General features: G+C 41.8%; 1 protein-coding gene across 1 annotated transcript in view; it reads left to right on the plus strand.

Annotated features, from left to right (window-relative positions):
- The window catches only part of MFSD4A (major facilitator superfamily domain containing 4A), a 67,805-nt gene that overhangs the window by 20,421 nt on the left and 20,546 nt on the right, over positions 1–26,838 (plus strand). The window contains exons 2-3 of the mRNA XM_069074684.1: positions 17,119–17,317; positions 18,547–18,789. Of these exons, the coding sequence (XP_068930785.1) occupies positions 17,119–17,317; positions 18,547–18,789 (442 nt within the window). The remainder of the gene's footprint in view (positions 1–17,118; positions 17,318–18,546; positions 18,790–26,838) is intronic.

Genomic DNA, 26,838 nt, shown 5'->3' on the forward strand with positions numbered 1-26,838 from the left:
ACCCTATCCCTTTTCAAAAGTGCATGCTTCCAATTTCCCTCCCCCCCAACCTTCCCTCCCCTCCATCATCCCCCCTCTCATCCCCTTCCCCCCCTACTCTCCTATGGGGCAAGACACCCAATTCAGTGTGTATATCATTCCCTCCCTAAGCCAAATTCAATGAGAGTAAAGTTGACCCATTCTCTTTTGCCTTCCTGTTCTTCTCTTCCATTGTAACAGTTATTCTTTGCCTCTTCTATATGAGATAGTTTACCCCATTCTGTCTCTCCCCATCTCCTCTCATTATATTCCTCTCTCACCTCTCAATTTCACCTTTTAAATATCATCCCTTCCTAGTCAATTGATCCTGTGCCCTCTATGTATACCTGCACACATATATACACATGCTCACATATGTATTCATATGCCCATATGCCCTCCTATATAGACATAGATATGTATGTATACATATCTATATGTATACATATACATTTATATTCCCTTCAACTATCCTCATACTGAGAAAAGTTTCATAAGTTACAATTATCGTTTTTCCATGTAGTCATGTAAATAGTTCAACTTTGATAAGTTCCTTATGATTTCTTTTCCCTGTTTACCTTCTCATGCTTCTCTTGCTTCTTGTATCTGAATGTCAAATTTTCTATTCAACACTGGTTTTTTCATCAAGAATGCTTGAAAGTCCTCTATTTCATTGAATGACCATATTTTCCCCTGGAACATTATACTCAGTTTTGCTGGGTAGGTGATTCTTGGTTTTATTCCTAGCTCCTTTGACCTCTGGAATATTATATTCCAAGCCCTTAGATCCCTCAATGTAGAAGCTGCTAGATCCTATGTTATCCTGATTGTGTTTCCACAATATTCAAATTGTTTCTTCTTGGCTGCTTGTAATATTTTCTCCTTGACCTGGGAACTCTGGCATTTAGCTATTATATTCCTAGGAGTTTTCTTTTTGGGATCTTTTTCAAGAGGTAATCAGTGAATTCTTTCAATTTCTATTTTGCCCTCTGGTTCTAAAATATCAGGGCAATTTTCCTTGAGAATTTCTTGAAAGATGATTTTTAGGTTCTTTTTTTGATCATGGCTTTCAGGTAGTCCAATAATTTTTAAATTATCTCTCCTGGATCTATTTTCCAGGTCAGTGGTTTTTCCCATGAGATATTTCACATTGCCTTCTATTTTTTCATTTGTTTGGATTTGTTTTGTAGTATCTTGATTTCTCATAAAGTCATTAGCTTCCATTTATTCCAATCTAATTCTGAAGGAAGATTCTCTTCAGTGAGCTTTTGAAATTCTTTTTCCATCTGTCAAATTCGGCTTTTTAAGGCATTCTTCTCCCTCATTGGCTTGTTGGGTCTCTTTTGCCATTTGAGTTAATGTATTTTTTAAGGTGTTCTTTTCTTTTTTTTTTTTTTTTGCTTTTTGGAGGGCAATTGGGGTTAAGTAACTTGCCCGAGGTCCACAGCTAGGTTTTTGTGTTTGTGTGTGTGTTAAGTGTCTGAGGCCAGATCTGAACTCGGTTCCTCCTGATTCCAGGGCCAGTGCTCTACTCACTGCACCACCTAGCCACCCTAGGTGTTATTTTCTTTATTCAGGTTGTTGACTCTCTTTTCATGATTTTCTTGCATCATTCTCATTTCTCTTCCCAATTTTCCCTCCACTTCTCTTACTTTATTTTCAAAATCCTTCTTGAGCTCCTCCATGGTCTGCAGTCAATTCATGTTTTTCTTGGAAGCTTTTGGTGCAGGAGTTCTGACTTTGTTGTCTTCCTCCTGTTCCATGAATTATCCTTTTTGTCCCCAAAAAAGGAATCTAAGGTTTGACTCTTGTGCTTGCTTTGCTTCCTTTGCTTGCTCATATTGCTATTCAATTACTTGACTTTTGAGCTTTTTGCCACAATAGAACTCTGCTTCCAGAGAGGAGAGCTTTGTCCCAAATCTCTAGGGTTTTTGCAGCTGCTGGAGCTATTAGGAGGGTGCCATCTCTACAGCCCCCACACTCTCTGGCACCTGGTCACACACCCTAGGACCACCACACAAGACTGTGATCCATATCCAGGCAGGTTAAAGCAAAAGTAATTACCTTCTGAATGGTTGCTTGGCCCCCCTACAATCCACAGGTCAAGAGCTCTGAAGCAGCCATGTGGAGGCAGCTGCACGGTTGCCACACCTCCACCACTTCTCACTCCAGGGGCAGAGGCTGGACCACAGCTCTGTCCCCCCGAGTTCCAGCAGAGTTCTACACTGACCTCTCACTTTTTCTTTTGCATTTATGGGTTGATAATTCTGGAAACCACTACTGCTGCCAGTGATCTACTCTCCCAAAGTCTGCTGCAGCCACTGGTCGGGCACCCTAGGGTTAAAACTGTGGGCTCATGTGGGGCTGGGCTTGGCTCCCAGCATGCTGCAATGAGCCCTTCTTGCCCTCCTGCTGGGATGCCTTCAGCAGGAGACTTGTTTTTCTCTGTCACTTTGTGTGTTCTGCAGCTCTAAAATTTGTTTAGAGTCATATTTTATAGGTATTTGAGGTGGTTATGGGGGGAGCTCAGGGAGTTTTCCTGCTTCTATGCTGCCATCTTGGCTCCACCCCCCTGTAGCCTTGTTGATTTCTTGAAAGATGCTGTCCAGGCTTTTTTTTAATCATGACTTCCAGGTAGACCAATAATTCTTAAATTATTTCTCCTGGATCTATGTTTCCAGGTCAGTTGTTTTTTCAATGAGGTATTATACATTTTCTTCTATTTTTTCATTCTTTTAGTTTTGTTTGACTGATTCTTGATGTCTCATAGAATCATTAGATTCCACTTGCCCAATTCTAATTTTTAGCAATTTTTCTTCAATTAGCTTTTGTACCTCCCTTTTCATTTGGCCCATTTTACTTTTTAAGGACTCTTCTTCCCAGTGAGTTATGTGTCTCCTTTTCCATTTGGCCAATTCTACTTTTTGAGGAGTTGTTTTCTTCAGTGTACTTTTTCCCCATTTGGCCAACTGTATTTTTTAAGGAATTGTTTTCTATAGTTAGTCCTTCCTTTTCCAAGCTATTGACTCTCTCTTGCATGCCTCTTATTTCTTTTCCCAATTGTTCTTCTACCTCTCTTATTTTACTTTTAAAATCATTCTTGAGCTTCTTGGACTTGAAGCCAGTTCATATTCCCCTTTGAGGTTTTGGATGTAGGTATATTGACAATGCTGCCCTCTTCTGAATTTGTGTTTTGATCTTTCCTGTCCCTATAGAAAAATATTTATGGTCACTGTTCATTTCTGCTTTTTGTTCATGAAGTTTTACTATTTCCTGGCTTTTAAAGTTGAGTTCTTCTGCTGGAGCACAGGGGCCACTGTACCAAGCTTCTTGTGCTAGGGGCCAGGGACCTAGTCACTGGTGTGTGCTGAGGCCTCAGGTACTGGCAGCTGGAGGCTGTAGGGTTGTAGAAGCTTATCTGGTTCTGAGCTGGGGTCCTAGTGGTGCTGTCTGCTATGTGCTGAGGCCAGATGGAGTTTTTCTGCATTTCCCCAGAGCAGCACTGAAGTTCAGGGTGGGGGTGGGGGTGGAGGTCTGGCCATTAAAGGACACCTGCTTACCTGGGCTGCTCTGAAACCCAGGAAGGTTTGGCTGCTGGGGGACACCTGCCTGCCTGGAGTTGTGCTTCCTGGAGTTGTGATGAAGGACAGGGAGGTTTGGCTACTGGAGGATGCCTGCTCACTGATGCACATGGTGGTTTTCCAGCTTGGAGTCTATAGGTTCCCCTGCCTGTGCCAAGCACATGGGGGTCCTGGTGTTGGCATTTGCCAGCTCCACCACCCTGGGGCTCAGGATCTCCCACTGATTTGCTGAGGTGGGGCTTTCTGGGATGTCTCCTGTCCTGTACTGATCCTCTTCCACCAGAAAGAGAGGGACCTTTCCCTTTAATTCCCCAAGCCTCCCAGGCTAAAAGACTGTTGCACCCCATCTTTCTGATGGCTCTGCTGTTCCAGGATTTTTCTTGGGGTGATATTTTCTAGGTTTTTAGAGACTTACTGCTTACTCCACCATCTTGGCTCCCAGAAGTCTCTTTCCTCCATTGAGTTTTTACCAAATGTTCTCCATATTATGCTTCCTCTTCTGGTTTCTGGATTTCCTCAAAGAACTGAGAGTAGGTGCACCAGATTCAATTTTGGACACTTATCAGCAGTATATATATAGTTTATGTTAAACTTGCAGCTCAATCATACAAGTATTTTTTTTAAGCAGCTACTATGTGTTTATCAGATTGTGGGCCCTGCAAAGGCAGGGGACTATCTTGTCTTTTTTTTTTAAGACAAGCAGTTAGCAGTTCCAATGTCTGGAACATAGTAGGTGTTTAATAAATGTGTATTGACTGATGGACTTACTACTATATTCCAGGCATTGTCTTTGTAAATCTGTATTTGGGTCCCCTACCAAGATGATCAATAAGCATTACAAACAAAATATTAATTACAAAAATAGTGACATAAAGAGATCTTTATTTTTATTTTGTTCACTTATTTTGCTTTTTGGAGGAGAGAAGGCAAGGCAATTGGGGTTAAGTGACTTGTCCAAGGACACACGACTAGTGTTAAGTGTCTGAGATCAGATTTGAACTTAGTTCCTCCTGATTCCAGGACCAGTGCTCTATTCACTGCACCACCTAGTTGCCCCATAAAGAGATCTTTTATCCAAGTTCAGAAAACAAGAAACAAAGACAAAACAAAGTTCTTGTAACAAAATAGGAATAGTCAAACAAAATGAATTCCCATTTTGGTCATGTCCAAAAATATGTGTCACATTCTTCATATTTAGTCCATCATCTCTCTGTCTTCAATTTAGTCCCTCATTGTCATTGGTCCTTTATGAGCACATTCGATCATTCTATTGATCAGAGTTCTTAAGTCTTTCAATATTTTTCTTTTTTATAATATTTTTGTAATTGTATAAATTATATTCCTGCCTCTGTTCACTTGACTCTGCATCAGTTCATACATGGCTTCCTAAGGTTCTCTGAAACTATCTCTTTCATAATTTCTTACAGCACAGTAGTATTTGATGACATTCATATGAAGGATATTAATGAAAATTTGTTCATCCATTCTGCAGTTGATGGAAAGTTCCTTAATTTCCAGTTCTTTACCACTACAAAAAGGGCTGCCCTAAAAATTATTATACGTCTGCAATGTTTTTCTTTCTTTGATCTCTTTGGGATATAGGCCTAATAGTGATATCACAGAGTCAAAAGGCACATATAGTTTAATAACAATATTTATCATTTTCTTTTTTTGTCAACTTTGCCAATTTCATGAGTCTGAAGTAGAACCTCCTAGTTGCTTTAATATGCATTTTTCTAATTATTAAATAGAAAAAAGTTAGAATTATATAATGGAATTATTATATATAATTATATAATAGAAGATTAGAAGATATGTGGAGATTTGGTACTATTAGGCCCCCTTCCTCCCCACTTTTTTTCATTATTTCCCTTGCTAATCTTGACCTTTTGTTCCTCCAGATGAATTTTACTATTTTTCTCTAGTTCTACAAATAAGTAATAAGGGGAGCATAGTTGCTAGAGTCCCGGAGTCAGAAAGACCTGAGTTTAAATCCATCTTCAGACATTTACTACCTCTGTGACCCTGGACAAATCACTTTACCTCTGTTTGCTTCAGATTCCCAACTACAAAATGAGAATATTTATCACTTATTATACCTCCCAGGGTAGGTGTTGGAGAGGTGGAAGGATCAAATCTGGTAATATTTGTAAAGTGTTTAGCCCTAGGGCTGTTACATAGTAGAGTGCTTAACAAATACTTGCTTCCTTCTTTCCTTAATTTAGGTAGTATTGTCATTTTTATTTTATTGTTTTAGCCTCCCATGAATAATTAATATCTCTTCAATTTGTCTTTATTTCTGTAAATAGTATTTGTAGTTTTAGTCATAGTTCTTGTGTATACCTTGGTAGGTAGACTCCCAAGTATTTTATACATTCTGCAGGAGATAGTATTTTTCTTTCTATCTTATCCTACTAGTTTTTGTAGTAAGACACAGAAATACTGGTGATTTATATGGATTTATTTTATGTTTTGAAACTGCTGAAATTATTGTTTCAATTAATTTTTAGTTGATTTTATAGGGTTTTCCAAGAGCACTTGTCATATCATATGCAAAGAGAAATCATTTTGTTTTCGGTCTATAATTCTTTGTCTATGCTTATTCCCTCAACTTGTTTTCCTAGTCAATCCTAAAAATAGCATTTCTAGCACTATATCAGATAGTAGTTGTGACAATGGATATCCTTACTTTATTCCTGATCTTACTGAAGAGGACTCTATAGCAACTCTTTTTGTGGTGGCCAAGAACTGGGAATTGAGGGGATGACCATTAATTGAGGAATGGCTAAAAAAGTTGTGGCATATGAATGTAATGGAATACTATTGTACTACTGTTGGGTTCCCAGTCCTGGCCGTGTCTTACCTTATACCTGGTCTTCGGATGTCTCCGGCTTCTTGTCTCCAAGAAGAACTTACCCCCACAGAACACCAAGGACACGGAAAGTATGATGCGAAGCTGTTTATTCGGTTACAGCAAGCAGGAACAGGCACAGGAACTAACTCACTTCCAGGAGGAACTGGAACTAACTGAACTCCCTCACTTCAAGGCAGAACTGGAATTAACTGCACTCTCAGAACTCCCTCAACTTCCTCTATCTCCCCTATTTATAAGCCTTGCAGGGCATGCCTTGCGGGGCCAATCATGTTCTTTCCTGAGTATGTCGTATGAGACAAAGGAGCAACGTCCTTCATGGAAGTCCTTTAGGCGCTGCCATGCAGAGTATCACTCTTGCGTCACTGCGCTCGAAACTCCCTTATCCCTGGTTCGTTAACCCCCAGGCAAAACTGTCCCAACAACATCCCTCAGAAAGCCATGTGCACCCCCTCCAGCTGCCACCCCGCCACACGACATGTGGGAGCCAATCGTGCACTCTCCCGAGTGCAGGGCAAAGGAGTATGTGTTAAGAGGAGTCCGTGTTTATGGGACACGCTCAGTGCCACGTCGGCCTTTCCCAACTCAGCAGAGTCGGCCCCCACGGCCCTGCGCTCAATGCCATGTCGGCCTTTATGGCCCGGCAGAGTCAGCCTCCACATCTCCAATCCCCTGCCTCTCAGAGGTCACGTGCACTCCCTCTGACATCTTGTGACTACCGCAGTGTCTCTCACACTCATGGCTCTAACAGTACTACAATAAATGATGAACAAGCAGACTTCAGAGAAACCTGGAAAGATTTATATGAACTGATGCTGAGTGAAGGGAGCAGAACCAGGAGAGCATTGTACACAGTAACAACCATAGTGTACAAGGACTGATTTTGATAGACTTAGCCCTTCTCAGCAATGCAAGGACCTAAAACAATTCCAAAGGACACATGATGATAATGCCAACCTCATCCAGAGAAAGAATTATGGAATTAGAATGCAGAATGAAGCAGACTATTTTCTTTTTTGTTTTGTTTTGTTTTTTTTCTTTCTCATTGTTTTTCCCATTTGTTATAATTCTTCTATGCAACATGACTAATATGGACATGTGTTTAATAGAAATGTATATATGTGTAGAGCCCATATCAGATTCATATTGCAAGCCATCTTGGGGAAGGAGCGGGGGAAGGAGGGGAAGAAACTTTAAAACTTATGGAAGTGATTGTTGAAAACTAAAAATAAATAATTTAATTTTCAAAAAAAAGAGAGAAAAGGACTCTAGTTTATTGCCATTATATAAAATGCTAGCTCTTGGTTTCAAATATCTATAATTTACTTCATTAAGAACAGAACTATTTGATCCTATGTTTTGAGTGTTTTTAAGAGAAATGGGTATTGTATCTTCTATAAAACTTTTCCTGCATCAATTGACATGATATTATTTTTGTTGTTCTTGTTATTACCCCTGTCAGTTATGTTTATATTTTTTTTTCTGATTCTGAACCAACCCTTTGTTTCTGGCATAACTCCAACTGGGTCATAGTATATGATCTTTGTGATACATTGCTGTATCCTCTTTGCTAATATTTTGTTTTAAATTTTTTTTTAAGCAATTGGGGTTAAGTAACTTGCTCAAGGTTACACGGCCAGGTGTTTCTGGGTGGGTGCTAAGTGTCTGAACCCAGATTCAATCCCAAGTGATCCCGACTCTGGGACCGGTACTCTTACTCACTGTGCTACCTGGCCGCCCCTGTTTTAAATTTTTGTATCAGTCATTAGGGATATCAAGCCATAGTCTTCTTTCCCTATTTTTAACTCTTTGTGGTTTAGATATCAGATCACATTTGTAGCAGAGAAGGAATATGGAAGGTTCCCTTCTTTTTCTATTTTGAAAATGAGAACAATTTGTGTAATATTAGAATTAATTATTTTTGAATATTTGATGGATGATTCTTTTTTAAGTTCATCTTGTCCCGGGTTTGTTCCCTCCCCCCCCCACACACACACACACACACACTTTAGGGACACATTTATGGCTTGTTCAATTTCTTTCCTGGAGATTGGTTTAAAATTCCCTATTTCTTGTGCTATTGATCTACATATTTTGTGCTTTGTAAATATTTATCTACTTAATTTAAGTGGTTGGTTTTATTGGCATAAAGTTAGTCATAGTTTCCAATATCTTTTATTTCTTATTAATTTGTTGTGAACTTTTTTCATTTTTATAATGGTAATTTGCTTTTATTCTTTATTTTTTTAATAAAAACTATCAAATTAGTTAATGGTTTATCTATTCTCCTGGCCCCCCCGCCCCAAGAAAAAAGTTCTTAGCTTTATTTATTAATTCATGGGAGCTTTTGCTTTTTATTTTGTTAATCTCCTCTGAATCTCAAGGTTTCTATTTAATTGAAGTTTTTTCATTTGTTGACTTTCTAGGTTTTTTTTAAATTGAATACCTAATTCATTTATCTGTTTTTTCTGCCTTTTGTTGACAAAAGTATTTAGAAATACAATTTTTTTCCTAAGGACTGCTTTGGCTGCATCTTACAAATTTTGGTATTTTGTTTCATTGTTGTCATTATCTTTAATGTTATCTATCATTTCTATGGATTGTTTTACTCACTAAATTCTCCCCCTCCCTCAACTTAATAGTATTTTTTTCCAATTATATGTAAAGACAATTTTCAATATTCACGCTTTTTTTTAAAGCAACTGGGGTTATGTAATTTGCTCAAGATTACACGGACAGTTATTTTGTGTGGATGTTAAGTATCTGAGGCTAGAACCAATCCCAGGCCTCCCAACTCTGGGGCTGGAGCTCTTACTCACTGTGCCACTTGGCTGCCCCAATATTCACTCTTATAAGATTTTAAGTTCCACATTGTTTCTCCCTCCCTCCCTCCTCTCCTCTCCAAGACAGCATGCAATCTGATGTAGCCTTTACATATACAATCCTATTAGCCATAGTTCCACATTAGTCATGTTGTGTGAAGGAAGAATCAGAACAAAAGTGAAAAACCACATGAACTGTATTTCTTTCCATCCTATTCCCCCCACTCCATTTATTCTATTCTCTCTCACCTTTCACCCTGTCCCTTTTCAAAATTGTTTTGCTTTTGACTACCCCCTTCACCAGTCTCTCCTCCCTTCTGTCAACCCCCTTTCCCTTCTACTTTTCTATAGGGTAAAATAGATTTCTATATCCAATTGCATGTGTATGTTATTCCCTCTTTGAGACAATTCTGATGAGAGTAGGGTTCACTCACTCCCCCTCACTTCCCCCCTCTTTCCCTCCATTGTAAAAGCTTTTTCTTAACTTTCATGTGAGATAATTTATACCATTCTACTTCTCCCATTCTCTTTCTTCCAGTTCATTCCTCCTCAACCCTTAATTTTATTTTTAAAATATCCCTTCATATTCAACTCACACCTGTGCCCTCTATCTATATATACCCTTTTAACTATCCTAATACTCTGGTCTTTTCAAAAAAAATGCTTGAAAATTCCCTATCTCATTGAATGTCTATTTTTCCCCCTGAAGGATTATACTCAGTTTTGCTAGGTAGGTGATTCTTGATTGTAATCCTATTTCCTTGGCCTCCAAAATATCATATTCCAAGCCTTTTGATCCTTTAATGTAGAAGCTGCTAAATATTATGTTATCCTGAGTGTGGCTCCACTATACTTGAATTATTTCTTTCTGACTGCTTACAATATTCTTGACCTGTGAACTCTGGAATTTGACTATAATATTCCTTACCAAATTCTTTAAGATGATCATTTAGTCTTTTTTTAAATCCTTTCTTAAGTGACCCTTTATTAAATATAACTTTTACTGCATTTTGGTCTGTAAGGATGTATTTAACATTACTACTTTGCTGTATTAATTTGGGAAGTTTCTATGTTCTAATACATGTCCAATTTTTGTAAAAATGCCTTGCACAGTTGTGAAATATAAATATATATGTGTATATATATATATATACTCCTTTCTATTTCCATTCAATATCTCCAGAGTTCTATATATCTAACTTTTTTTTTTGCTTTTTTGGAGGGCAATTGGGGTTAAGTGACTTGCCCAAGGTCACATGGCTAGTAAGTGTTAAGTGTCTGAGGCTGGATTTGAACTCAGGTCTTCCTGATTTCAGGGCCAGTGCTCTACTCACTGTGCCACATAGCCGCCCCTATATCTAACTTTTCTAAAATTCTGTTCAGGTTCTTCTTTTCTTTCTTGTTTAGCTTTTGGTTAGATTTATGTAGGTCTGAAAGAAGTACATAGAGGTCCTCCATTACTATTGTTTTATTTTTGTTTCTGGGTACAATTTATTTAGCATTTCCTTTAAGTATTTAGATGCTATCTCATTTGATTCAAGCATGTTAAATATTGACATTAATTCATTGTCTATGATACTTTTAAGCAAAATGTAGTTTCCTTATTTATTGCTTTTAAATAAGCCTATTTTTGCTGTTGTCTAAGATCATGGTTGCCATCTCTACTTTTTTTTTTTAATTCAGTCGAGGAATACAGATTTTGTTCCAGTCCCTTATTTTAACTCTGCGTGGGTCTTTATGTTTTAAGTATATTTCTTGTAAGCAACATATCATTAGATCCTGTTCTCTAATACATTCTGCTATCTTCTATTTTTCTGGTGAGTTTATCCCATTCACATTCACAGTAGGATCATTAAGTATGTATAATAATGTCACTTACCTCCCAGGGTTGTTGTGAAGATCAAATGAAATAATATTTTTAAAATGCTTAGCATAGTGCTTGGCACATAGTAAGCACTCTATAAATGTTAGCTATTAGTTTTATTACTAATATTTTCCTCCATCCTCTTTTCTTATGCTTTTTCCTTTTTGTTCCCCACATAGTCTTTATCATGGGTTTTCACCTTTTCTTTCCTTTTAAACCATTCTTCATGATCCCACCTCCAAGCTTAGAATTTGTATAATTTATGAATAATCCTTCTCTGAATCCACCTTCCCTCTTTTATTCCTCCCTTTCCCCTCTTCTTGTTAACTCCTATTTCCCTGTTGGGTTGAATGCATTTCACACCAAATTCTTTGTGTGTGTTTGTGTGTGTGTGTGTGTGTGTGTGTGTGTGTGTGTGTGGTCTATCCTTCTATAACTAGATCAGATGAAAGTGAGGTTCAAGGGATGCTCACTCCCCCTCACCCTTTCCTCATTTGTATAGACTTCTACATCCTGATTATATAAGAAAATATGTTTCTTCACCTTTCCTTTCCTTCTCTAGTGTAGTTTTTCCCCCCCTTCTTTTAACTTTTTAAAAAAGATATTCAACACCCAAGAAAACCATTCTCAGGTCCTCTGTCTTATTTGACTCTCTTTATGATCCCTAATGACATTAGGGTTCTGAAAGGACACATATCATATATTCCCCTTCACCATTAGATTGTAAACTCTTTATTCTTAGAAACCCCTTCCAATGATACCCTTGTATTAACCTTTTTGTTTTTCTTTTGATTCTTGTATTTGTATTTCAGAGCTTCTACTCAGCCCTTATATCAAGAATGCTTAGAAGTTCTTTCTCTATTTAATTAAAGATCCATATTTTCCCTATAAGATTTTCCTCAGTTTTGCCATGTGAGTCATTCTTGATTGCGAGTCTGTATTTTTTGCCTTTTTGAATATCACTTCCATGTTCTCTGATCCTTTAAAGTGATAGCTGCTAAATCTTGTGTGATACTGACTATGATTCCTTAGTACCTGAACTCTCTAGGCTGCTTTCAATGTTTTCTTTGACCTGGGTTTCTAGATTTTAACTATGACACTTCTGGGGAGTTTTCTTTTTTTTTTGGAGGTAATTGGTGGGTTCTACTTCCTGAAAAGCCCTCCCAACAATCTCCTTCTTTCTGCCTATCCTTGACGACCCCAGCCCGTTGCAATCTCTTCTTTCCCTCAACTGATGGTATATGTGTGTGTGTATATGTATGTATATGTATATATGTGTGTACATAATATATACATATACACACACACATATACCATCAGTTAACTTTTTGAGTATGTGTCTATCATCACCCTCACATCTGCTGCTTCTCTTCCCTTCCCATTGGCAGCAGCCAGTTCAGACCCTGATTGCCTCCCACCTGGCCAACTGAAAGAGGCTCTCTGCAGCCTTGTCTAGGAAATCACTGCATTGCACAGATCTGATGAGGTTACTCTACTAATCAAAAACCTTCAGGGGCTCCCCATTGTTTACTCAGTAACTACCAAGCTTTGGGTCAGGGATTCACAATCTGAATCCAACTGACCATTCCATTCCTACTTCATTCCCCTTTATAAATCTTTAAGCCAAACTGGACAACTTGTCATTCCCCAAGTACATCCTACACTCTCCTGCTTCTTACTTTTGCCCACATTGTTCCAGAGGTCTAGGATTTCCTCCCCTGGCATGCCCCACCCAGCCCATCTCTATCTCATGAAATCCTATGTTTTCTTTAAGTTCCAAATCATATACTACCTCTTCAATGAGTCTTTCTCTGATTTCCTCAGCTGGACATTAACTAGATGGTATGGTGGGTGGAGCACTGGGACTAAAGGCAGAAAATCTGAGTTCAAATCCAGTCTCAGATACTTATTAGCTGTGTGACCCTGAGCAAATCATTTAATCTCTCTCTACCTAGGCTTCCTCCATGGTAAAACTGGGTTCATAATAGCACCTACTTCCCAGGGCTGTTATGAGGATCACATGAAATAATATTTTAAATCTTCTAGCGCAGTATGTGGTACATAGTAGGCACTTAATAAATGTTTATTTCCTTTCTATTTTCCTTCTTCTTATTTCCTTTCTTCCCTATCAAATCTATCAATTTATATATGCCTTACCTATCCTATTAGATGAGGCTCATTTTTTTTTTTGCTTTTTGGAGGGGGGAAGGTAGGGCAATTGGGGTTAAGTGACTTGCCCAAGGTCACATGGCCAGTTTTGTGTTAAGTGTCTGAGGCCGGATTTGAACTCAGGTCTTCCTGACTCAAGGGCCAGTACTCTATTCAATTTTCTAATACTTGATTGTGAAGGGGGAAAAAAAGTCTATATGAATAGATATCATCAATAACTACCTTTTAAGAAAAAAAAAGTGTCCTTCAGGAACGGTATGTTCCAAAAGAGGTGGCCTTGTCATGTAGTAAGAAAAAAGGCTAATGGACAGGCAGCCTTGTTGCTGCACCCAGAGAATGTGGAGAGGCCTGGAGGAAGTAGAACCTTCCCATCTCTTGGAAGATACAGAGTCATAAGAATGAGAGCAGAAAGGAACCTCAGAGTGCAATCCGTCCAGTCCTTTCACTTTACAGAGAAGGAAACTGAGCTCTAGTTCAGTGAAGTGACTTGTTCAAGGTGATACAAGTAGGAAGCATTAGAGGCAGAATTTGAACCTAGGTCCTCTGATTCCAACTCCATGGACAAGAGCCACATGAGATGAGAAGATGTGGTTGGGTATTGAGGTGCACTCTGGAAAGGGAATCAAAACCACTAAAGCATAGATTGTTGTTCTCTCTTCTCATGAATTGCCAGTGGCCTGGTGGTGACTTGAGGGCAAGAAGCCACATCTTATTGATTGTTTCTTTCCTCCTTCCCTCCCCCACCCCCAGTACAGTACTTTGAACTTAGGACATACTTGGTAAATGTTTGCTGAGTTGAACAGAATGGAAATAACTTTTTCCTCCAGCTAGATTAGAAATCTTACAATCCTAAGAGCTCAAAGGGACATTAGTGATCATCTAACCCCTCTTTACAGTAAGTAGCAGAGCAGGGATTTGAGGCAAAGGGCAAGGGTCATCTTATTCATATTTTTTTCCTTTCTATTAGAAGTTGAGTAAACACTTGTTAACACTTTAGCATTAAGCAATTTATCAAATTAATTTATGTCACCATGAAGAAAAGGTTTTGGGAAATGCCACAGGTAGAGATAAGGAGAGGGGAAAGTTCATGGTTGAGGATTCCAGGGATAGTCCTGGATTGCCATTGCCAGAGACTGGAGCAAGGGTAGGTAACATAGATAGCCTCCAAGAAGCCCAGTTGGGAGGGGGCAACAAATGAATGTGTAGATTTTCAGTGCCAATATTTATTTTGTGAAAAATCATGACTTATTTCACCAGGAAGGTTCAAAATCTCCCAATGGACAGGAGAGGTCCAATTTTCAGAACTTGCAATTGTACACAAATGCTTTGTTCCTAAACTGAGATCACCATAGAGACTCTGGTTAGCAGCAAGTAGTTACAGTTGTTCATTCATTCTGTAAGCATTTATTAAGCACCTATTATATTCAGGGCACAGGGCTGAATGCTAAGACACACATCTGTGATGAAAGCAATGACAAGGAAATGGCTGTGTGATCTTGGATGAGTCACTTCCCCTCCCTGGGCCTCCTCTATAAAATGGGAAGGTTATACTAGATCAGGGGCCCTTAACTTCTTTTTGCATTATAGACCCTTTTGGCAACCTGGTGGCACCTATAGAACCCTTCTTGGAATTTTAAAAAATTTAATAATTGAGAAAAATGATAACTTGCACTTAAAAGTTAGTGGAAATTAGGATGTAATTTTCCCCTTATCCAACTTCATGGATCCCCTGAAATCTGTCCATCGGCCCCATGTTGAGCCCCTGGACTAGATATGATCTCTCAGGTCCCTGCCAACTCTAAAATACTACCTAGGCACTGTAGATTAATTTCTTCATCACAGCCATGCTGAATGTCAGCCTGGGCACTGGTTAGATAGTCCAGGCTCTTATCTCTTCCCCAAAGAGAAAGGGCATGTGCACATTAAACATGTTCCCTAAGGCCAGCTCAGCCTGTGACAATCTAAGAGGCCTGGTTCCCAGGTGGGACAGACCCTTGCTTTCCTTTAAAGCCTTGGATTGGTAAGAAGGTGTCTCCACTCCCACTCAGCAAACCAATTGGTGGGGAGGGCACATGATAAGTAATCTCCTCCATCAGACCAGCTTGGAAACAGACCCAAGAAAATAACAAATGGCAGCTATCAGCAGAGGAAAGCAGACCAGTCTGTGGGGCAGTTGAGATAAAGGAGTTTAATAGACGAAGGAAGAGATTAGGGAACTGTAGAAAACTGTCAGATAAGGGCAGGGGGACACAGGCAGTCTGCAGCTTTGGAAGCAGTCGTGGTCCCGCTTTCTCCTCAGGGAGTGGGGATTCCAAAGCCCTCAGAGGTCAGCTGGTTCATCCCTCTGCCACCGGGTGCCCTTCAGAGGTCGCCATTCCCCAGCCTCCAGCCCTGGCCACTTCTCTTGGTCTTGCTCCATCCTTTACTGCTGTTATCTCACCTCATTTTAGGCTTCCTCACATTGGTAGAGAAGACTTTTATCCATCTCTAGGGGAGTCTTTGGCACTCACTGTGCGCCAAAGGAGAAGGGAAGAATGGGAAGGGAAGCTTTCCAGATACAGACCCTAATGGAGAGTACACTAGATTTGTAGTAAGGAAGTTCAAATCCCACATCAGACACTGACTCCCTGTGTGGCAAGTCATGTAACCTCCCTCTAGCTCAGTCTCCTCATCTGTCAAATGAGGAGGTCAAATTTGATGGCCTCTAAAGGTCCTGTCTAGCTCTAAGTCTATGACACTGTGAAGCATGCATTTTGCTGTAGAGAAGAAGGTAGGTGGTACAGCTGAGTTCAAATCTGACCTCAGGTACTTATTAGCTATGTAAGGGGGGGGGGGCGCTCAGAGCTAAGACAGCAGAGTAAAAGCCATGTAACTGTGGGCAAGTCATTTCATCTTTGTCTTTATTAGGATATTAATAGTCCTTACCTCCCAGGATTGTTGTGAGGGTAAAATACTTTGTAAAGTGCTTTGCAAACCTGAAAATCTTAAATAAATACTGTTATTATCATTAGCATTGTTGTTACTATTATCCTTATTATTATACACTGCGGCAGGCAGAAAACATAATGGAAAGTGCACTGGCCCTAGAATCAGAAGTGCTGGATTTAAGTCTTATTAGTACCTCTTGCTGGTTGGGTAATTCTAGGCAAGTCACAACCTCCAAGTTTTACTTTTCTGTAAAATGGGAATATTAAATGCTTTTACTACCTAACCCACAGAGTTATGAGGGAAAGTGCTTGTGAATCTTAAAATGCTTTGTAATTGTGATCCATTATTCTGATCTTATCTGAGAACCAGGCCTGTATGTAAGCAGCTGGATAGACCCTTGGCCAAGAACAGGGAGTTTTTTATGCCCACCATCATGCCTTCTATTCCCACCCAGAGTACTATATTTATTTTTTCCCCTGGCACCCACTTGCATTTGGTATATGGGGGGTTGGGGAAATGTGAAGGTGACCCTCCAGAAAGGAAGAATGAGTTTCAAGGACAGCTTGGTTCTTGCTCCCACCCAGACCTCCTCTTCTAATTTCTGCCTTTGGCACCGTCCGTCCAGGAGTTCAGATCACCTTTTCTCCCCACCCTCTCTATGGGAGATGTAGGATCTATTTCTCCCCTCTCATAGAGATGGGGCCCAGATCAGATGATCTGCCCAGGATAGCAAGTGAGGGGGGGAACACCAGCTCAAGGGTCCCTCTGGGCATTGGTTCTCATAAAGGACAATGGTCCTCAGGGGGAATGCCCAGAGGAGGACTTTCTCTACCTCACTGACTCCCCACATACTTCCCTACCCAGGCTGGCCAAGTCACTGTGGGTCCTCTTCACCTCATCTCTGACCATCTCACTAGTGTTTGCTGTCATTCCCTTCTGCCAAGATGTGAAGGTGTTGGCTACAGTCATAGCTATAGCTGGTCTGGCCATGGGATTCATAGACACAGTGGCCAACATGCAGTTGGTGAAGATCTACCAAAAGGATTCTGCCGTCTTCCTCCAGGTGAGCCTGGTGATAGATGAGGAACAGGGCCCTTTTAGGTGGTGATGGTAAATGGGGATCTTTCTTACACAATCCGTTTCCATCCAACCCAACCCATCTCTCCTCCCCACCCAACTCTCCAGTCCCCATCTATCTCACACTCATAAAATTAAGGGCTGGAAGAAATCCTAGAAATCAACAAACCCAACTCAGTTTATCAATAAAGAAGGTGATTTCCAAGGAAGTGAGACAACTTGGCCAATGTCATACAGGCAGTAAGAGGCAGAGATGGGATTTGATTCTCGTCCCTCTTACTCCAAAGTCAGTGCTCTTTATCACTCCTCCCCTAACCAGCTTTTGTCTTCATCCATGCCCCTCCCACATCATCCACCTTGTCCATCCTCCTCCCAAACACTCAGGTGCTCCAAATCAAAGTGGCCTTTATTTTCCCTCCCCTGCACTGGTCTTTCCTCCTAGGGAAGCTAACCAGCTACTAAGCTTAGCTATGACTCTTCTCCCCCGATTTCAGACAAAGGAGGCAAAAGATTCTATTTTTAAAAGGCAAATTTTAGCCAAATGTGGGTGGGTGCCACAGCTTGGTGTCATGGAAAGAACACTTAGAGACAAGGAATCCCAGGTTTGCCACTTTCTCAATATGAGACCTTGGGCAGGTCATTTCCCATCTGAGCCCTCTGTACAGGGTGGTAACTAAACTACCAGATCTCTGAGATAATTTTCAGGGACAATATTCTGAGCTCTCTGGTTCACATATAGGGTGGTTTTTCAGGGGCATACTAAGAAAGGGATTTCCATCACTTTTAGGGAGACAGCCTCATTCCACCCCACCCCACTCCTGATTCTGAATTTTTACTTCTTTTTGCACCAGAGGACAGTCTCCCTAATGGGATGTCAGAACTGGAAGGAGCCTGAGAGGTCATGTATTCCAAACCTCTAGTGCCTTCAGGAATCCCCATTCTGCAACACAATACAGTAAAAAGAGCACTAGATCCAGAGTCAGAGGGCCTGGATTCAAATCCCACCTTTGCTGCTTATTAACTGGGTGACCATTGAGCAAGTCACATACCCTCTGTGGGTTAAGCCAGACATGCTTCAAACTTCCTTCTGCCTGTAAATACTATGAATCTGTAGGGGTGGGGAGAGGGTGAGATGCCCAGAGCTTAACAAAGCTTGGCAGAAATGATGACTAAGTTCCCTTGTACATTGGTTGTCTCACCACTGTTTCCTACCAGGTTCTCCATTTTTTCGTGGGCTTTGGTGCCCTTTTGAGCCCCCTCATCGCTGACCCCTTCCTTTCTGAGACTGATTGTGTACCAACCAATGCCACGAACCATGACAGAGTCGGCAACCCCCATTTCCAAAAAATCTTGACACCCCACCATCCTCTGTCCAACCTAACCCACCATGAGCTGCCTGCCCATGCCTGGGTAGGGAGTCAGATGTCTTATGCCTTCTGGATCATGGCCTTGATAAATGTGAGTACCACCCTGAAGATGGGGGCAGCTCTAACAGCCTGTGTTTCTGTGATTTATGTAGAAGGTGCTTTTAGAAGGGTAGCACTCTGTGACGGGGAAAGATGAAAAAGCAAAGGAACAAAGGTTTGATCTTCTGAGCATATCGATGTATTAATTATGGCAATTGCCCAATAATCCGAGACCAGACCTCCTCAGCTTAGACCTGGACCCTGAATACAGGGGGAGACAGACTTTTATATACTAAAAACAATTAATCAGATAAAGGCAATTAATTAAAAGAAAACAAACAGGATACAACATTAGGTAATCTGATTTCTAGTTGGAGGAAAGATTGAGGATTTTCTAAACTGGGAGGGAGAGAGTGAACAGGTACAATTCCCTGAAATCAGAAAAGGAAGCATCCCATTCCTTGCCAAGTGTCTATGAACAATCAAAGGAACATGGCAAAACAATAACTAATTGATCAGTACAGAGCCAGTTTTCAGATAAGATACATGAGCTGCTTGAGATGTACAATTGTAAAGAAAACTCCTTGCATCAGTCTTTGGATCTGACTAGGTTTCTGGTCAGCATAACCTGGGTCCTTGGTTAAGGGTCTCTAAACAACAGGTAGGTGTGGTCCAGCTTTCTAGCCACACAGGGCTGGGTTCAAACAATATAAGATTTTTCTCCCAATTCCCACAACTGAATGAAGTTTTCTCACAAGACAAATTGGACTAGACCTAAAATCGAATAGAAAGGGAACTAAGTCAGCCCCAGAATTGAGTCACAAGATGGAGGCAGTGTGGTTTACCCAATTCCCACTACCACTTGCTGTGCCAATCCCCTCAGTTCCCACAATTTTCTCAACCCAAATGAAGAAAGGCTTAGAAAATGAAAACATATGATCAGGAAGGATTTAACCCAATTCACTGCAGTGCAATACAATGAAATTCAACGTTATTAATCTTTGGTGACATAGAACAGATACAGGACACAGCTGATGGAGGTCTCAGGAAGATCTGGGTTCAAGTCTTGCCTATGTAGCCTCTGACATATACTGGCTGTGTGAGCCTGGCCAAGTTATTTAACTTCACCATGGTCTGGGCAACTCTCTAAGATTATGAGGTGCAGAATAGTTGCTGATAAGAATTATTAGAGGGAGTTTTTCACTGGAAGTTCTCTGTACTAATTAATTCACAGGACTTAGAACAAAACAAAATAAAATAAAATTGTGCCAAGCATCATGGAAGTGCAAAGGTGAAAACCATAAGGTCTCTGTCCTCAAGGAGCCTCTAGGATGGGGGATAAAACAAGTCCATCAATGAACATGCTACAAGACATAATGGTGATAAGGGCAAAGGAGACAATGTCTTTAGGAAAATTCAAAGAGGAAAAATATCATTCATGGCTGAGACATGGGCAGGGAAGAAAAAAGAGGGGTAAGGGGAAGCTAAGGAGGTTTCATGGATAGCCAATGAGGAGGAGGAGGAGGAGGAGGAAGGGAAGGAGATGATTCCAATGAAAGTGAAGAGTGAGTGCAGTCCAGGTGTGGAGGATGGTCTCAACAAATTCATGGGGAATGGAGATAAGGAAATAGCTGGCAATGTGAAGTGATTAAATCATAGAGGAGAAAAAATATGAAAGGAGGCTGGGAAGGTGGTTGCACCTGGGGGAAAAATAATCACTTCAGAACTCTTCTTAGATCTCTGGAAGATTGTTTTGCAGAAGACAGAGACCTACGGTTTTCTTCTGCAATGGCTAGGAAAAGAAGGGACAGCAGAAGGGATTTGGGGTAGATGGGAAATGGGGCACAAGGGAGAAAACAATCTTCTAGGCAAGGGCGGTACCCTATTAAGTACAAAAGAAATGTATGTGACACTGGGTTTGAATTCTATCTCTGCTACTGAACTACCGTGAGACTCTGGGTAAGTCACTTGATGTCTCTAGGCCACAGTTCCTCCCTCTGTGGAAGGGACTGAACTAAATGACCTCCAAGGTCTCCTCCAGTTCCAGATCTATGATTCCAGGATTTTTCCTCTGACCAGGATATTTATAGGAGTTCCTATACAGGACAGGGGTGAAAGAAATTCTTTCTGGGAAGGCTTGCAATGATGGGGAGCTGGAAAGGGAGACTGTGCAGACTGGAATGGAGATTCCAATACAGGACCTCAATACCACTGCCCTCTCTACCCTCCCCTTTGAACCATGATGCCAAATGAGAGGCAGGTTCACGTCTGACCCACTGCATTGTTTGTGGGGTAGTGTTGGCTCTGCCCTTGGCCTCACCTCTGCTGACATTCTACAAACATTTCTCTCTGGGTTTCAGCCTAGGTGGGAAAGAAAGACCCCAGATGACATAGGAGGACCCTGGGGACAGGTCTTATCTCTTGGTGTGGTGCTTTCTCAGCACAAAGTGGGAGGCCAGTAGATGGGATAGGATGCTGGGATCTTGGGGCTACCTAGTTAAATCAGGAAGGCTTTCAGGCTTAGTGCTGGGGGCTTGAGTCCTGTTTATTTCCTATCAGTGTAACCCAGGACACTCTTTGATATTTGGTTTCCTCATCTACAAAATGGGGATAATAATGGCACCTACCTCTATTAAAAAGGTCAAATGGGTGGTGGAGGAGAAAGTACCTCCACAAGTGCTATATGAATGTGAGCTCTCATCATCTGTATTATCCCCTTGGTTACTGGGTTTAAGTATGCTTAGGGATCATCTAGCCTGACCACTTCATCTTACAGATGAGGCCTAGTGACCTACTCAAATAAACACAGATATTGAGTTCTGAGCTAGAATTTGAACCTTACTGTCAGAAGATGGACAGAATTGATGGGGATGGGATCTGAACCCCTAAAAGGAAAAGCCCCTGGACTTTCCCACTTGAGCCAGGTCCCTGGCATTCACCTAGGGCACCAGACCCTTCCCAGTTAATAGTCCTTTCACTGTGTCTGCACCTGGCCCCCACCCTTGGCCCCCACTCCTTGATTCCATCTAGACACTTTCCATATGGTCCAGGTCCCTGGTATTTGCCTGAGACACCAGGCCCTTCGGGGTCCTTTGTTACCTCTCAGTCACCCCAGACTACTTGACCACTCCTAGATCCTTCCCACGGTCTTTCTGTAAATTAGGTTCATCTTGCGGCCCCCCCCATTAAATTGCTCAGATTCCTTAAGAATCTGGCCCACTTGCATCAGCAATACAAAATGCTCAGATTCCTTAACAGTCTGGTCTGCTTGTCAATACAAGTGTCACAACAATGTGGATTTTTAAAATTTCTCCCACCCATTCAGGTGTTCTAATAAACTTGTCTTTGGCTGAAAGAAGGCTTGAGTCAAATTCATTCGAGCCAGGACCCACACATAGCTTGCCCTTGAATTTTGGGGTTCCAACACCCCTAAACCTCAACAGAATGACACCTTCAGGACCAAGGAGTCCTTTGAATGAATCTGTGGGGTCAGTTACCACCATCCCCATGAAGGAGTCCCTTGCCCTCTCTTGCTATGCCCCCACCAGCTATAGACTGAGTTGCTAGTTCCCTTCTAGAAAGTTGAGCCACAGACATCACCCCACCCCAGAAGCCCATCCAGCTAGGCAAGGGCAACTGGCTATCTCAAGGCTATTCCCTCCCATCCCCAATCATCTCTGGGGCTGGCTTTTTCCTCTTCCTCTTCTCCACCTTTGTCACCCACCTCCGGACTCCCTCTTCCCTTCCTCTGGTCAGCACCTGCACTGGGCTTCTTTGGGACAGTCCCTTGTACCTCTCCCTGCTCCACCACTCACCCCAAATTACCCATTGTTCTGGAAACAATAACTCCATCAGCCAGTCCAGTCAATGGGCATGGTGGAGAGGAAGGAGCTCTGTCCATTGCAATAAAGTATCAAGGTTGGAACTCCAGTGGTCAGGAAGCCGGAAGCTTTAGTTACAAAGGCCAGGCTCTGTTCTTGCTAGCTAGGTAAGGTGGTGAGACCCCAGGGTTTTGTTTTTTGTGTTTGTTTTGGTTTGGGGTTTTTTTTTTTTTGTTATGTATTTGCCAGAGGATTTCCGGGCTTTTTCCATTGGCTCAGTCAAAAAACAAACAGTCCTCCCACGGGGGAAATGGAAATCCCCACCCGCCCACTCTTACACTCCCCCACTTCTTCTTGGTTGTCTTTCCTATAGGAAAAGCTCCCTTTTCTGTCTCCCACCCCTTTCACCACCAGCACAAACCAGGTCTCTAAATGCCTGTAGTCAGGAGCAATACAGTCATACAGTGCCATTCGATGGAGCTGAGGAAGACCCTGCCTTCTGGGCAGGCGGTTTAGGCGCAGGAATGGCAGCTGAGGTTTTATTTAATAACTAGCGTTTGTCCTGTGCTCTGAAATTGGCCAGATGCTTTGCTACCTTCTTCACGGCTACCACAACAGCCCTAGGACATAGGGGCTATTAAATTTTACAGATGAGGAAACTGAGGCTGAGAACAGTTAAGTGATTTGCTCAGGGTCATGTAGAGGAAGGATTTGAACTCGGGTCTTCCTGACTCCCAAGTCTAGCACTCCATCCACTGTGTAGCTGCCACTAAATAAATACACGTATATGTATATACACAGGTGGCAGATACATACCTATATATATATATATATATATATGTATATATATATATACTTCTTGCATGTATATGTATATGTGTGTATACACACACACACACACACATATATTGAATCTTCTAGACCAGGTATATTCCAGGCCCATAGCTCCATCCTATCCTTTGGATAGTGGAAGAGACCGTAAAGTTCATCTAGTTAGTTTGCTTCTTTCAGTTAACAGATAAGGAGACTGAGGCACCGCCCCACCCCAAGAAATCAAGTTATTTGTTCCAGGTAAGAGAGGGAGCAAAAGTAAGGGTGACAAGATGGCTCAACAGGGAGTCAGGAGGACCTGACTTCAAATCTGGCCTCAGAAACTTGCTAGCTATGTGACCCTGGGTGAGTCACTTAATCCCGAATGTCTCCAAGCACACCCCCACACAAACAATAGAGAGGGAGTAAGTGACAGTGTTGGGACTTGAACCCTGATTCCTAGAGTGATTTTTCTTTCCATCCATTTGACTACCCCCTCCAGCCCACCTTCCCAATCATTCTGAAGGCTGTTCAAAACTCCCCCTCTACTGTTAGCTCCAGGAAGTCTTCTTGGGGGAGGGGGGGGAAGGGGGATGCTGATTCTGATGATTTCTTAACTCTGTGTCACTCACTAACTTAATCATCAGTTCTTCAAGTGTGTGTGTATATGAGTGCAGTCCCCCCCACCACACACACACACCACCCCTGAGAGCCCCCATCACACTGAGAGCTTGCAAGATAAAGAGGCAACAGTGTAGTAATAGTGTAAATATCCCTGGTCTGAGACTTGGGGAACCTAGGTTCAAATCCTGCCACCATCACTTATCTGGTCTCTCTTGGCTTCAGTCTCTTCATCTACAAAATAAGGGTACTGGTACAGATCACAGTCTGCCAGGCTTGAGCCAAATTAAAATTCAGTTGAGAAATGTTTAGCAAAATAAATACAAGTATAACACAGATACTGTGAACACGTGGTTTTCTAAGTTATGTGCCTGTTAAAGATGGCCTTGGGCAGCTGGGTGGCACAGTGGAGAGAGTGCCAGGCCTGGAGTCAGAAAGACTCATCCTTTGAGTTCAAGTAGGGTCTCAGACATGTACTAGCTGTGTGACCCTGGGCAAGTCACTTAACCCTGCTTGCCTGAGTTTCCTCATTTGTAAAATGAGCTAGAGAAGGAAATGGCAAACCACTTCAGTATCTTTGCCAAGAAAGTCCCAAATGGGGTCACAAAGAGTTGGATACAACTGAAAGGACCAAATGACAACAATATGCTCCATCCAAGGAGGTCCCCAGGAAGTGGTGCCTACTTCCAGAATTGCTTCTAGATGGGTCCCATACTTGGCCTGCGATGGGCAACTCTTCTCAATTGAACCTGAGTGCTTTGTCCTTCCCTAGTTTGTCCAGTGGCCAACAGCAACTGAATTCACTATCTTATATCCCAAGACCCTGAGAAACATGGCACTCCCAGGGCTTCCTGCTCTCCCAATGGCTCAGTGACAGAACTAGAGTCCGGGGTTTGAGACACGGCTCTGCCGCTTACCTGTTCTGTGACTTGGTGTGAGTCAATCAGGCTCTCAGAGCCTCAGTTTCCATATCTTTAAAATGGAGATGATAATAGTCATGTTACTTAGCTGGGAGAATCAAATGAGATCCCTTATGTAAAGCATTTTGCAATCCACAAAGCCCAGCAGAAATGAGAGAATTCCATCCTCTTAGAAGCCAGCCAGAGGAGATAAGCATAAAAGCAGCAGCAGGAAGAACTGAGATGAGGAAACATGAAGAACACTTTCCCTGATAGGGAGATGGATTAGAACCCTGCAGGGAAGGGAGGAGGGGGTGGGGGTGGGGAGCTCCTCCCAGTCCTGGGGGAGGATGCACGTCATCTGCCTGAGGCAGGAGGACAGATTTGTTAGCTTCTCAGCCCTATGTTTCTGGTGATATAAATGCTTATACTTTTATTATGTCACTGAGTTCTTGTGTGTGTACTCATGCGTGTCTCAGTTTATTTTGTTTGGGAGGAGGGCAGGGCGGTGTTTTATGTTTAGAGTCAAAGAACCTTATAGAGCACTGGGGGTGGGAGTTCTTGTTCCAACTTCTTCCCCTCCTTCCAGCCACCAACAGGCCAGCCACTGGTGGTACCTTGGGCCAATGAGGTAAGGCATTTCTGATGCTCAGCTTCCCTCTCTGGAGAACAGGATAATAATCTTATCAGGCCTGGCTCACAAGGCAGTTATGGTGATCAAACAAGAAGATAACTGTGAATTGCTTTGTACAGCATAAAGTTCTGTACAAATCGAAAAGACAACTCACCAGGAATGACTCATAACGATGATGGTGATGACTGATCCAATAGCTTGATTAAACAAACTTTTCAGTCTCCTGTGAGTGAGGAAGCTTAAGCCAACAGCAGAGCCTGGGAGTTAGAACACCTGGGTTTGGGGAACTCGATTCAAGCTACCCATGGGAAAGGGACCTACTACTTCTGGGAAGTGGATACAATAAGGGAGGGGGAGATGACCAGGGGATCACGTTGTAGAAAGTGAGTTTATATCTGAAATAGTTCATTACCTTAAAATTATCCAGGGCCTTGAGATCCTAGAGGGTGAGTACAGGGGTGGAAATAGTTACAACTCTCTAGCTTCCAAATGAACCATACCTTAGTATGTTAAGTAAAATCAAGTTACTATGCCAAAAAGCACTTAATAAGCACCTACTGTATGTGCCAAGCCCTATGCTAAGAGATACAAATACCTGGAGATACAAATCCAAGCAAGCATGGCTACCCCTGCCCTCAAGGAACTTACATTCTAATGTAGGAGGACAGCACATAAAAGGGAGCTGAAAAGGGGGGAGGCACTGAGAAGAGAAGCCCAAAGAGTCAGGAATGGAACTGGGAGAGGCATAAAGGTTGGCACTTCCTCAAAATGGCGGCTCTGGGAGGAAGTCACTAAGGAGAGGAGGCATCTTCCAAGGCGAGACAGCAACTGGGACACGGTGACAAAATCCAGAGAAAGGAGTTTACATTTTAGAAGGGTTGAAGGAGACATACATATATACATATGCATGTGTGTCTTTATACACACACACATATAACGATAGGGATGGGAACAGGATGTGAAATAATTGATATAGGAATACAGGAAATTCTCAGATGAAGAAACTCCCTCTGCCAATGCAGTTTGGTACCTTCTCTGAAAATTATAATCTTAGAGAACTGCTTAAGGTAGGAAGAAGATGAATAACTTGCCCAGGGTCACATAGCCAGGGTCAGTTGCCAGAGGGATTTGAACCTGCGTCACTTCCTGGCTCCAAGGACAACTCTCTAGTCACCACATGAAAACATATAGATGACTACCAAATAAATATAAGGAAAGGTTTCATGTGGAAGGTAAATTTTGAGCTCTATTTTGAAGGAAACTAGATATCCTAAGAGGTGGAAATGAGCAGAGAATGCATTCTAGGTGTGGGAGAC

Source organism: Petaurus breviceps, unplaced genomic scaffold (genome assembly GCF_028583685.1).
Source record: "Petaurus breviceps papuanus isolate PSGF00001 unplaced genomic scaffold, PetGlider_PUasm1.0 90895, whole genome shotgun sequence".
Classification (NCBI taxonomy): Eukaryota; Metazoa; Chordata; class Mammalia; order Diprotodontia; family Petauridae; genus Petaurus; species Petaurus breviceps.